The following is a 14713-nucleotide window of genomic DNA, read 5'->3' on the forward strand; positions in this document are numbered from 1 at the left end:
TCCTATTACAAGGAATGTAAACATCCCTTGTAATAGGAATAGTGAATGACAGGTCCTCTTTATGGAGATATTTGGGGTCAATAAGATCTGGGGGTCTCTCCTATAGGCTAGAAAGCCTGAAATCCCCCCAAAAAAAAACAAAAGATCTTGGCTATCCAGCCGAGATCACGGCAGTATTGACAACTGCCAGGCCGGGCGTGACGTCATCACATCGTGCCCGGGCCTCCAAGAGTCGTAGAGACTGCTGGGGACCATCTGGTCCTCGGCAGACTCTATGGTGTATTTCTGCAGCCGGCGGATTCCTTCTCCGGCTCACTGATAGCACGGGCGAGCCGGTAGAAGCACCGGAGGTCGGCGGAAGGGGGGGACATCCCCTCCCGCCGCCTGTAAGAACAATCAGGCAGCTTAACAGCCACTATGATTGTTCTTATGGTGCAGGGAATCGCCGGAGGAAATGAATGATATCTGAATGATGCCCACAGTGGCACCCATCATTCACATATCCGCACTTAAAGCCCTGGACGTCATATGACATCCAGAGGTAAGAAAGTGGTTAAGGTTAAGTAAGACCATGCGAGAATCCCTGATGCCTTTTCATTGTTGGCTGTCTCCATGTTGCAGATTTTCCCTCGTTTCCTGTTTGGTTAAAGGTTGTCACCAGAATTAGGTGTGGAGGAAATCTCTTTAACTCCCTTAGCGGTAACCCCAAGCGTGACTCGGGGTGGTTTTTTCATGCTACTATCGGTATCCCCGAGTCACGCTCGGGGTAGATGTGCAGAGCCTGCAGCGGGGTTCCTTACCTTATCCTGGCGATCCAGCGATGATCTCCCATTGCTGTGATCGCCGCCGAGATCCCCGCCGCTCGTCCGTCGCTCTGATGACTTCCTGGTTTCGTTCCCTGCAGCAGCAATAGTGCATGGGAGCGGAACTAGGAGGGAAATTCAAATGTTGCACAAAACACACACACATAAAAAGGAGGTGATACAGTGTAATCTGAGAGGATTACACTGTATCACCTTAGTATCAGAAAAATATCAAATATTATAAATTGTAAATTATAAATTATATTATTAATATATATTATATATATTATAATATTTTTATTTTATAATATATTTTATAATATATGTATTATTAATATAATATTTATATTTTATAATATATATATATATATATATATATATATATATATATATTATAAATTATAAATATCAAAAAATTGTACCGTTTTTGGTACATAATTCCTGACATAATCATACTGCCAGGGAGTTTAATGGAGTCCAGACAGCAGTAGAACCTGACAGCTGTTCTAACCTCTCCCTCAGCTATCCAAAGCTAAAAATTATTTTTGGTATAGAAACATTTCAAAGTGTATGTCTAGCTAAAATTTATCATGACTTAAATTTAAATCGTAAACATATAACATGTACACTATATTGTCAAAAGTATTGGGACACCTGTCTTTACACGCATATGAAGTTTAGTGGCATCCCAGTCTTAGTCCGTAGGGTTCAATATTGAGTTGTCTCACCCTTTGCATCTATAACAGCTTCAACTCTTCTGGGAAGGCTGTCCACAAGGTTTAGGAGTGTGTCTATTCTTTGAGAAGCGCATTAGTGGGGTCAGGCACTGATGTGGACAAGAAGGCCTGTCTCGCAGTCTCTGCTCTAATTCATTCCAAAGGTGTTGAGGTCAACACTCCGTGCAGGCCAGTCAATTTCCTCCACCCCAAACCCACTCATCCATGTATTTATAGACCTTGCTTTATGCACTGGTCCAAAACATTTGGAGGAGGGGAGATTATGGTGTTGGATTGTTTTTCATGACTTCCAGATATACTATATTACCAAAAGTATTGGGACGCCTGCCTTAACACACACATAAACTTTAATGGCATCCCAGTTTTCGTCTGTAGGCCCACCCTTTGCAGCCATAACAGCTTCAACTCTTCTGGGAAGGCTGCTCACAAGGTTTAGGAGTGTGTCTATGGGAATGTTTGACCATTCTTCCAGGGGCATTTTTGAGGTCAGGCACTAATGTTGGAAGAGAAGGCCTGGCTCGCAGTCTGCACTCTAATTAATCCTAAAGGTGTTCTATCGGGTTGAGGTCCGGACTCTGTGCAGGCCAGTCAAGTTCCTCCACCCCAAATTCGCTCATCCATGTCTTTATGGACCTTGCTTTGTGCATTGGTCCAAATTATTTGGTGGAGGGGTGATTATGGTGTGGGGTTGCTTTTCAGGGGTTGGGCTTGGCCCCTTAGTTCCAGTGAAGGGAACTCTTAAGGCGTCAGCATACCAAGACATTTTGGACAATTTTATGCTTCCAACTTTGTGGGAACAGTTTGGGGATGGCCCCTTCCTATTCCAACATGACTGCGCACCAGTGCACAAAGCAAGGCCCAAAAAGACATGGATGAGCGAGTTTGGGATGAAGGAACTTGACTGGCCTGCACAGAGTCCTGACCTCAACGTTTAATATGGAAGCAGCATTCAGGGTAGACTGAATGAGGTATAGCCTGTGTAAAGGTAGACCAAGGAGTGAATAAGTTGTTTTGTGGTGTTGTTAGTTAGAAAGGGACTAATTCTGGAGATGTTATGGGGGTTAAGGCAGCAAGATTTAGCCAGTGACTTGATGTGGGGGCTGGCAACAGCAGTTTACAACAGCAGACCGGCGTTCTCTCTTCACGGGGAGCGATCGCGGGTGCCCGGCGGCAGCGCCGTAAATTGGTTTCACCGCTTGCGAGTCATCGAGCGCACGTGTCCCCAGGATTGTGGGAACCTGGCGACCTGCCTCCGTATAACTATGGTGGCTGGTTGGCAAGTGGTTAAATTGGTTGTAGTAACAGAAAAAAGCCGCTCAGGTGAGGCAAAGCACTCCGGTGCAGGTCGGATCCGCCATCCAGTAATCAAGTAATCAAAGAGAAAGTTTGACCGCACTCAGGAGAAGATGAAAATCGAAGTGTTTAATTCCCCATAAACTTAAATACATACAGTGCATCACACAGACATGGGACAGGTTGACGCGTTTCACGATTCTTTAGATCGCTTACTCATAACCAAGTGGTTGTAAACCTCAGACATGTAATATGAACAAAGCATATCCCCCTATAGTGTGTACTTGTCTCAGTTAAGAGCACTAAGTGTCATTTCTGTCTGCTGCTTCATTCCTTTGTTATCTGTATGAGTCAGCTCTGACAAGTTTTCCTGACACAAAGAGAAAAAAGGTGACAGGGGAGGGACCTCCAGCACACAGCCTGTGATTGACAGCCTCAGCTCTGTTCCTGTGAGCTGTGTGAAGGGGAGTGTGTCCCTTCCTTTTAATCAGCTCTCAGAGGTCTCTTCACTGACCTCTGTAGAGTGTAGCTTCAGGTCTCTGCCCCCTTTTTTATGACAGTGCACATAAGCTTTATAAATTCTGGACTTTGAATGGGTGTAGAGAAGAGAAGGTCATCAAAATGCTAGTGGTTAGAGTCTGCCTGTGCCACATCCCTCATGAACTATACAAAATTGTTTCCCCTGAATATTGGGACTTTTTAAGCACTTTTATGTTTGATCACACAAATACATTTTTTTTTAATAAAAATTATATATTTTAATAATACAAAGCTGTGTGCTTCTAACCAATGACACCTTACTACACACCATCCTGATAAAAACTAGTTTCCAGCTCCAATTTGACACCAGACCTATGGTCCGTATATATATATATATATATATATATATATATATATATTCTCCCTCTCTGGTTATTGATAATACGTGTGTAAGGGGACTATTATCCCACTTTTCTGACCATAAAGAAGTTGCAGGTCCTTCTTGGACAGCTCCTCCTTGATTGCCTTACCATCTGGCTTTGGCTGGCTGACATTTCCCCCATTCACAGGCCGATTTAAGATCAAATTTTGGTCAACTGGGCACATCTACTGATAGTCTGTAATAGCAGCCTGTTTATTTCTTCCAGATTTTAGGTGTTTTGGGATCTCTGGTCAAACAGCCTTGGTTATTATATCTGTAGGATGATGTGATGTCTTAATATTCTCAGGCTTGATTTTATGTGAAGGATAATATAATACTGTACCTATTATTTTGAAATATATCTGCTGGATCCTGATGAAGCTGCCACAGCGAAACGCGTTGATCGGTCAGTGATCCTCAACGCATACCTCCCTTGCAGGAGATGTGTGCGTAGATATGTAAAAAAAACTGTGATTATCTTTGTTTTTAGATTTATGTGTTATAACTTGTATTTACAAATAAAATATTATTATTTTTATATATATCCTCTCTCTGTAGTGAATACATGGCACAATTAAACCCCCTGTTGTCCAGATGTGCTTGATCCCTTCCCTTTATAGTCCCATACTGCTTTTCCCAATTTTCCACTTGCATATCTGGATTTGTTGTATTTTTCTTGTTTCCAGGGAATTCAATTCTTGAATCCAACCTGAGCACATTCATTATAGTCTTGGAGTTTCAGGGATGGAGTCTTTCAGGTCTCAGTGTCACCTGTTTTCCACACTTGTGGCTGTTTTACCACAAAAAAAATCTAAAATTCTAAAATTACAACTCCCCTCCATTGTTTTGCTATGAACAAGCCTCATATAGAGTGTCAAAAATTGGGTGGACAAGCAGAAGCTTCAGATTTGGTTTTTTAACCACTTAAAGCGGAGTTCCGGGCTCAAAAACAACTTTGGCCCATCCGCTTGCTGTAAATGCCCTAAAAAAACAAATGGATACTCCCATTTTTTTTTTCTTTACTTACCTTGTTTTTTTAAGAAAGTATACTCACCTTTCTTCTACTTCCTCCCTCTTCGGCCGCGGCCCGCGCTGTCTCTTCCTTCTTGCGTTGAGTCCTGTGAGCTGAACGTCATCACTCCCAAGAGTCAATGCGCCTGCACCGGCCCTGCTTGTCAGTTCCGGTGCAGGCACGTCATTCCTTGCTAAACAGCTTCTGGGCATGCCCAGAAGCTGTGCAGGGATGACGCGCATGCGCTGGAAGTGACGGCGGGGCCGGTGCAGGCGCATTCTGGGATGAAGAGGACACGGAAGAGGGGGCAGAAGAGGACGTGCTGGCTTCAGCTGCCCACACCTGAGATGGCAGCCCTGGAGAAGAAATTTTCAAGGTAAGTATTTCTTCTAAAAGGTAAGTGCGACCCGGGACAGTTCAGAGGCTATCCATTATGGAATGTACTAGCCCTGACTGTCCTGGGGGTATTTTTATCTAAATTTCATCTCTGAGACCGGAACTCCGCTTTAAGGACCGGGCCTATTTCTGACACTTGGTGTTTACAAGCTAAAATCACTTTTTTTTTGCTAGAAAACTACTTGGAATCCCCAAACATTATATCTTTTTTTTTAGCAGAGACCCTAGAGAATAATTAAATTAATTAATTAAATTAATTAAAAAATAAGAAAACAATAAAGTTAGCCCAATTTTTTTCTATAATGTGAAAGACAATGTTACGCCGAGTAAATAGATACCCAACATGTCATGCTTCAAAATTGTGCACGTTTGTGAAATGGCAACAAACATTGGTACTTAAAAATCCCCATATGCGACATTTAAAAAATTTCTACAGGTTACCAACTTAGAGTTTCAGAGGAGGTCTAGGACTCAAATTATTGCTCTTGCCCTAGCGATCGCAGGGATACCTCACGCTTTTCATATGTGGGCGGGACTTGCATATCTGCGCGCAAGCTAACGGGGACAGAGCTCTTTTTTTTTTCCTATTTATTTTATTTATTATTTTTTATTTTTACACAGATTTTTACATTTTTGATCATTTTTATTCCTATTACAAGGAATGTAAACATCCCTTGTAATAGAAATAGGCATGACAGGACTTCTTTATTGTGAGATCTGGGGTCAAAAAGACCTCACATCCCACATCTACACTAAAAAAGAAAGAAAAATTACTGGAAAAAAATTAACCCTTAAAACCGGTTGCTAGGCAATGACGTTTGACGTCGCTCTGGTCCTCCAAGACCATAGAGTCGAGTAGGGGGGCCATCTTGCCCTCATTCGACTTCCTGTCTGTGAGGAGAGAGGACCGGATCATTTTCCCTGCTGCCGGCGGGTCCGGTAAGGTGGGAAAATTACCTCTTCTGCCGCACCGTAAGGGTGATCCCACGGCGAATCCGATGCTGGGACCACCCTTATCTTAAAGAGAGCCAACCGCCGTTTAAAAAAAATACCGGGGTTATGACAGCTATCTGCTGCCATAACCCCAGTATTTAGCGCCAAAGGACCGATGTAAATACATGGTGGGTGGTCGGTAAGTGGTTAAGAAGAAACATGAAATGTCTACGTGCAATGCCATGTGATTGACTTTAAGTGACACCTCCCATATCCCTGATGAAGGAGAGTTTTTACTCTCTGAAACGCGTTGGGTGGAAGAAGTTACAACTTCATCATCGCATCCTTCACAGTTGGTGTATTCGCAGTCCATCATAATATGTACACATTGTGTCGTGTGAACATTGTCATGTATTTTTTGTATAGCTAATAACCAATTTTTTAACATGTATTAATAAAATATATCATTTTTTATTAAATTTTTTTTATTTGTATGATCAAACATAAAAGTGCCTAAAAAGTCCCAACATTCAGGGGAAACAGTTTTGTATAGAGAAGAGAAGACTGCAGATAAACAGGTACATCTTATGCAGGAGGATTTGTTTCTCCTCTGTATCACCTGAGAACCGTCACTTTCCTGGGTATATGTAAGACTGGCCATACATGTTCAATCCTCTTGTACAATTTTCCTTTAGATTTACCTTAACCGGTTCCCGACCACCCTGTAGCAGATTTACTGCTACAGGTCGGCCTCTCTGCACTGCATCACCATATATATATATATATATATATATATATATATATATATATATATATATATATATAATATATATATATATATATATATATATATATATATATATATATATACGTGATTCTGCACTTCCGGGGTTCAGGGACGATGGCGCGCCGCCGCTGGCTCACTCTTACTGTGATTTTAAAGAGTGGGAGCTGATCAGCGGGTCCCGCGGACCCGATGCCCGTCACCACCCGCTGATCGTTCGGTTATTTACAAATAATGTAAACAAGGCAGACTGTCATTCTGAAAGTACAGAAGACATGGATCCTGTGTTCCTGTGAAGCAGGAACACCAATCCATGTCTTCAACCAGTAAAGGCACCTCCCCCACAGCTAGTAAACACTCCCTAGGCACACGTTTAACCCCGTTGATTGCCCCTGATGTTAACCGCTTCCTTGCCAGTATCATTAGTACAGTGACAGTGCATATTTTTAGCACTGATCACTGTAATAATGTCACTGGTCACCAAAAAAGTGTCAGTTAGGTGTCCGATTTGTCTGCCACAATATTGCAGTCCTGTCGCTGATCACCACCATTACTAGTAAAGAAATAAATTAAAAAATGAATGAGAATATCCCCTAGTTTACAGATCCAGAGCAAACCAATCAATATACGCTTATTGGGATTTTTTTTTTTTTTTTACCAAAAACATGTAGCAGAATACACATTGGCCTAAAATTATGAAAAAATTAGATTTTTTAAATGTTTTTATTGGATATGTTTTATAGCAGATAATATACATATATATATATATATATATACATACATACATACACACACACACACACACACAGATATATATATATATATATATATATATTATAGTAAGAAATATTGTTTTTTTTTTTTCAAAATTGTCAGTTTTTTTTGTGTGTCTAGTGCAAAAAGAAAAAAAAAACGCATAAATCTCTATTTGTGGGGAAAAAAAGGACATACATTTTATTTGGGTACAGTGTCGCACGGTTGCCCAATTGTCAGTTAAAGTAACCCAGTGTTGTATAGCAAAAAATGAAAATCGGTTAAGGGAACTATGTACAAAATATTTAGTGCACGGGCCTGCCTAATTGGATAAAGTTGAAAGGTGTTTAGTTTTGACCTCAAATTATATGGCTTTTGGTAAAACTAAAGGAAAATTGTGCAAGAGGATTGAACATGTGTATGGATATGGTATGGTATGGATGCGGTAAGGAATAGACATCTTATACCTTAGGGCAGTGATGGCGAACCTTGGCACCCCAGATGTTTTGGAACTACATTTCCCATAATGCTCAACTACCCTGCAGAGTGCATGAGCATCATGGGAAATGTAGTTCCAAAACATCTGGGCTGCCAAGGTTCACCATCACTGCCTTAGGGTGAAGAGGGGCTCAAGAATCAAGCATGAGCCTACAGCTGTGCCCCACCCTGAGGTATTCAACCTCCATTCCACACCTCATTACATACCAAACATCACCTTCAAGATTTTTTTTAGCCCTAATGATTGAAGTGATCCTTTAAATGTTTAATTGAGAACTGTGTAAGTCCTCAAAGTTTTAGACCTTTTTTACATGGTGCTTCTCAACCACCTAAACAATCGTGTTAATAAGAGACCAACCAATTTAGGGATTTCTCCACAAATCAGATTGACGCAGAAAATCTCCTCACCAAGGTCTAGTGCTACCTCATGCCCGGTATTTCAATATCTCCCACTCACTGACTTGGAACAATGGGGTTACTGCACTTTTGTTGCTGCGTACCTCTTCTGGTTGAGGGACTCAGAAGTTAACGAAGTCAAGCCCCGTACACACGCTACGATAATCGGCTGACCAATCATCCATCTTTTGTCCAGAGTTGTGTTTTGTTGGTTGGAATGTGCCTAGACTGCACACAAATTTTCTCACCCAACAAAAATTCTACTTCAGAAGTGATGTCATATGTTGGGTTGCTTTCTTTGTGTTCTTTCTTCACTGAGCATGCCCAAACTTGCTCATCAGATTTTTCCCTGTCGAAATCTGTACTGACTGCACGAAAATCAGCCGTTGTGTTGGCGGCCAACAAAAATTTTATAGTCTGCACACCAGATTTTTTCCGGCCGAAAAGTCGGAGTTGGTTGTCGGACGCATTATACTAACAAGCCGAAAATCGGCAGATCGGTCGTCGGATGAAAATTCCCTGCCAATTTTCGACACGTGTGTACGTGGCTTCAGACTCAGCCAAGACAACTAGTATTTTTTTAAAAGAGGTCAAGAATAGGGATGATCGAACGGTTCGGGTCGACCATCGGTTCCACCCGAACATTGACTGTTCTAGGTTCGGCCGAATTTAGAACTTTGTATGAAAAAGTTTGGAATTCGGCAACCAGAACCGACCAAAATGCAATGGGCCAGGAAATGGGCTTTAAAAGCCTGTGATTGGACCAGAACCATTAGTAAAAGCCAATTGAGGGGGCAGGAGAATGCTAGGAATGTGATTGGAGTGACTAGGGGGTCCCTAGGCCAATCATTAGTGAATACGCCTCCCAGTATATAAGATAGCCCCCGCCAAATTCCTAGCATTGTAATACAGGGACATGGAAGAGAGTGGAAGCAGTTCTGTTAATTTTACTTTAAAAGTGTCATTTAGCATTTATTAGTGTGAGGAAAGGGATATCTAGTGTAGTTAGAGTGCTCCTTTACACTTTAGTTAGATGCAAAAATTTAGTTTCTGTAGGGAAAGTGTTAAGTGCCAGGGTGACCGTAATGTAGTGTAGGGTGAACTGACACTGACTCCTATGGCAGGGTGACCAAACCCTTCCATATCAGGGTGACCGCTATAGAGAAAACATTGTTTCTCTTAGGTCACATTCAGTGCACTAATATGGCTTCTCGCCGGTCAGCCTGCTTTCTGGCTGCAGGCGTTTATAGGGATTTTTTGAGGACAAGTTTGGAGTCAGGCATAACATCTAAACTTGTGTATTGGGGTATATATACACACACATGTCTGTATATATACACCTGCACATATATAGGTGTGAAAGGAGCAGAAAACTATACTTGCGCTAATTAAATAATTAACACCAATATGTTTACGCTCCTATCACACCTATATATGTGTATGTGTAAAATACATATAAGTGTGTGTGTATATAAATATATATATATATATATATATATATATATATATATATATACCCCTATACAGAAGTTCAGATGTTTTGACTGCCTCCAAAGAACCCAAAAAAATGCCCAAAAAAACACCAGCGCCAAAAAAAAAACCGCCCAGGTGTGTTTTTGCAGCAGGCGTTTTTTGGGCATTTTTTTGGGGTCTTTGGAGGCAGGCAAAACATCTGAACTTCTGTATAGGGGTATATATATACACACACACTTATATGTATTTTACACATACACATATATAGGTGTGATAGGAGCGTAAGCATATTGCTGTTAATTATTTCATTAGCGCAAGTAGTGTTCTGCTACTTTCACACCTATATATGTGTATGTGTATATAAACATATAAGTGTGTGTGTATATATACCCCTATACAGAAGTTCAGATGTTTTGCCTGCCTCCAAAAAAATGCCCAAAAAAAAGCCTGCGCCAAAAAAAAAAAAAACGCCCAGGTGTGTTATTGCAGGGTTTTTTTGGCATTTTTTTGGGGTTCTTTGGAGGCAGGCATGACATCTCAACTTCTGTATAGGGGTATATATACACACACACTTATATGTATATATACCCATACACATATATAGGTGTGAAAGTAACAGAACACTATACTTGCGCTAATGAAATAATTAACACCAATATGGTTACGCTCCTATCACACCTATATATGTGTATGTGTAAAATACATATGTGTGTGTGTGTATATATATATATATACCCCTATACAGAAGTTCAGATGTTTTGCCTGCCTCCAAAGAACCCCAAAAAATGCCCAAAAAAACACCTGCTGCAAAAACACACCTGGGCGTTTTTTTTTTGGAGCTGTTGTTTTTTGGGGCATTTTTTTGGGTTCTTTGGAGGCAGGCAAAACATCTGAACTTCTGTATAGGGGTATATATATATATATATACACACACTTATATGTATTTTACACATACACATATATAGGTGTGATAGGAGCGTAACCATATTGGTGTTAATTATTTCATTAGCGCAAGTATAGTGTTCTGCTACTTTCACACCTATAAATGTGTATGGGTATATATACATATAAGTGTGTGTGTATATATACCCCTACATAGAAGTTCTGATGTTATGCCTGCCTCCAATAACCCCCAAAAAATGCCCAAAAAAACGCTTGCTACAAAACCGGCAAGGTGTAAAAATAGCGAAGCCATATCCCTGCAGAAGTTAGCCCATTGGATTAGATATTAGGTATTAAGGTACCTCATCCCTAGACAAATTCGAAAAGGTAGCAAAGTGTGGGGCCAGGATGGGATTTTAAGGGTACCGTTATATAACTAATAAGAGAGATGTATCTACAAGAATAACTAAAAAGTATATAATTTTATTATATCACATAGAATGAGAAAAATATAAATACAAATACAAGGACATTACTGTTACAAGATAACATGAAACATCATCATAGTAACAACAGAATTAATAAAATATCGTCAGAGATAATTTCCTTGAGATTGTGGACAGGACTCGTCAGAGGTCACAGTCAGTCTGGAGGTGCCAGAACTGGTGTGTGTCCCTCTAGTCGGTCCAAATACCACTACCCGACATGTTTCGAGGTAATACCGCTTCTTCAGGGGTACAAGGGATGTAACTTGATAAAAAGCCACTAAAGAATGACAAAAATAGATACATGATTATCATACATATATAAAAGCATGTGTACATATACATGTTCTTTTTGCTGTTTCGAATATCGGTGTGTGTCAAGTATGGAGCAGTTGGCGATAAGCCCCTCCTACTTCTGACACTAGTACGTCATTTATTCGATCACATGGTAGACATTTTACTTACATGAGTATACAAGAAGAGTGATCTACACTGGCATGTAGGCCAAGGCATATATGTGATACTTCCAGTGGTGGAACTGATGGTTAATGGCAAACGGAGCATAGGCGTCGGTCACCAAAAAATTATCTCTGACGATATTTTATTAATTCTGTTGTTACTATGATGATGTTTCATGTTATCTTGTAACAGTAATGTCCTTGTATTTGTATTTATATTTTTCTCATTCTATGTGATATAATAAAATTATATACTTTTTAGTTATTCTTGTAGATACATCTCTCTTATTAGTTATATAACGGTACCCTTAAAATCCCATCCTGGCCCCACACTTTGCTACCTTTTCGAAGCCATATCCCTGTTCTATAAGTGACATAATACAAACAATCTTTTTTTTTTTTTTCTGGTTCTGGACATGCTACAGACCTGAAACTTCACAGGTACACTTTTTAGACCCCCCAGACACTAAATCCAAATCTCTATTTTTTTATTTTTTTATTTTTTCAATAATTGTCTCTCTATCAAAAAGGACAATTTTTAAGAACTTTTTTTTGTGTGATTAATAGTCCCTGGGGCATGACCCAGAACCCTAGGCACTTTTTAGGGGCATTTATTGGGTTTTAGGGCTTCAAAATGGTGTTTTTTGATTACCGAAGTTCGGGTCCCATTGATTTCAATGGGGTTCTGAAATCCAGGCCGAACTTTTGGGAAGTTCGGGTGTTCTGGTCGAAGCAAACTTTTCAAAAGTTCGATCATCCCTAGTCAAGAATGACAGCTGCTCTATTTCTGTCACCATCTAAATTTTGGATTGATTTCTTATCCATACAGGGAGAACTCAATGACTATGGAAAACAACACACAAGTGACAGTGTTTGTATTTTCTGGACTAACTAAAAATGATAAGCTAATTCAATTTCTTTTTCTTCTTTTCTTGACGGTATATCTTGTGACCGTGTTTGGAAACATTGGCTTGATCGTTATTGTCAATGTTGCCTCCAATCTCAAGACTCCAATGTATTACTTTTTGAGTTACCTCTCAACGGTTGACCTCTTCTACTCCACATCTGTCACTCCTAAAATGTTGTCTGATCTTACATCTCTCAAGAAGACCATATCGTTTCATGGATGTGCCATCCAGCTGTTAATCTTTGCTGCCATGGCAGGAACTGAGGTTCTCCTACTCTCCAGTATGTCGTACGACCGATATGCTGCTATCTGCCACCCTCTTCACTATTTTTCTATCATGACCAAGAAGAAATGTGTGTCTCTGGTCAGTCTGTCGTTTTTCTTTGGCTTTTTTCAGGCCATTGCGCAGACCAGCTGTTTGTTTAGTCTTCGGTACTGTGGACCTAATGTTATAGACCATTTCTACTGTGACATCCCTCCAATACTTCAACTGTCCTGCTCCAGAACTCTTCACTGCAACATTTTAACCATGATCCTAATTGGTTCTTACAGCCTTTGTTCATTGTCAGCAATCCTGGTCTCGTACGCTCTCATTTTCTCCACCATATTGCAGATAAATTCTTCTGAAGGACGACAAAAAGCATTCAACACTTGCTCCTCTCATCTCATGTGTGCCAGTGTCTTCTATGTCACAGTTATGTGTACTTATTTGCGCTCACCTTCCAGTGCCGTACAGAGACAAGACAAGGTGACCTCTGTTTTCTATTCAGTAGTGACCCCTATGCTGAATCCTCTTATCTACAGCCTGAGGAACCAAGAAGTGAAAAAGGCCATCATACAATCAATGAACAAGCTTTCCCATTTAGTTAAAAAAAACTAAATGTTTAGGACTAATATTACATTATTTTATTTATTTATTTATTTTTTTTACCATTTTAAGGAGTCCTCAATATCTCAAGATCTCGCTATTCGCCGACGATGTGCTCACCCTGACAAACCTGCGAACTACCCTCCCTAATCTACATAAGCTGTTGGATGAATTCGGGGGCCTTGTCTGGCTATAGAGTTAAACCCTTCTAAATCGGAGGCTCTGCCGCTCAATTTATCTACTTCTGAGGTCCACCATCTCTCGGGACATTTTCCCTACACATGGAAAGCTGATGCCATTAAATACCCCGGGGTCCACATTTTGTCCCGCTCTGATTCACTATATGATACCAACTTTAAACCTCTTTTTGAGTCTCTTTAAACAAATAAAGACATTTCTAAATTTCATTGCTAGGCCGTATAGCATCAATTAAAATTACGATTTTACCCAAGATCCTGTACTGTTTCTTGACCTTACCTATACCTGTTCCTCAGGCACAGCTCTGGACACTTCAATGTAAAAATAAGTGTATGGACACTGAAGCAGATGCGCACAGGATAAAAAAATGTGATCAATTAAATTCAATGGCGTTGGTGCTCATGTGGTAAATAAATTGAGTGAAAAAAGTGTAAACAATTTATGAGCTGCTTGTAAAAACAACAATATAGTTGAAAATCAAAATGAGGTTGAAGGATTGTAAGAGGTGCATGAAAGTCAGCCAGCCCCCAGTCTGATGTACTCACCCTCCAGTCTGTCACCAACCAAATATAACCTGTCTCTTGGTACAAAGAACAGGGGTTTGGTTGACACACATTTGCAAACGCATGTGAAAGCTGCAGAGCCACTTCACGGCACCCTGTTAAATCTGCAGTCCTACACTCTTAATTTAGTGTCCTCACACTGGAGGCACATGGCCGCTAATGGGTGGATGGGGGAACAGGTGAGAGGGAGACAGCCCAACCTCCCCCAACCCATCCTCATCAACGACTGGCTGTTGTCTCAAAGACTCAAATAATTAGGTTATAACCATGGTGCAAACTGGAAAAGACCAGCTGAAAAGCATTACACCTCCATCCCCTTGGTGGATGCAGTATATAGATAGGAAGGGATTTTATGTATGGGGCATGGCCTGTA

General features: G+C 40.5%; 1 protein-coding gene across 1 annotated transcript; it reads left to right on the forward strand.

Annotated features, from left to right (window-relative positions):
- Window positions 1-12643: 12643 nt before the first annotated feature.
- LOC309553015 (olfactory receptor 5AR1-like) lies at window positions 12644-13591 on the forward strand (the record flags this gene model as incomplete). Its single annotated transcript, XM_082253917.1, has 1 exon — window positions 12644-13591. One exon carries the CDS (start codon window positions 12644-12646, stop codon window positions 13589-13591), a length of 948 nt encoding a protein of 315 aa, XP_082110043.1.
- Between the last annotated feature and the right edge of the window lie 1122 nt (window positions 13592-14713).

This window comes from Pelophylax lessonae (genome assembly GCF_965119305.1).
Source record: "Pelophylax lessonae genome assembly, chromosome: 4".
NCBI classification, from domain to species: domain Eukaryota; kingdom Metazoa; phylum Chordata; class Amphibia; order Anura; family Ranidae; genus Pelophylax; species Pelophylax lessonae.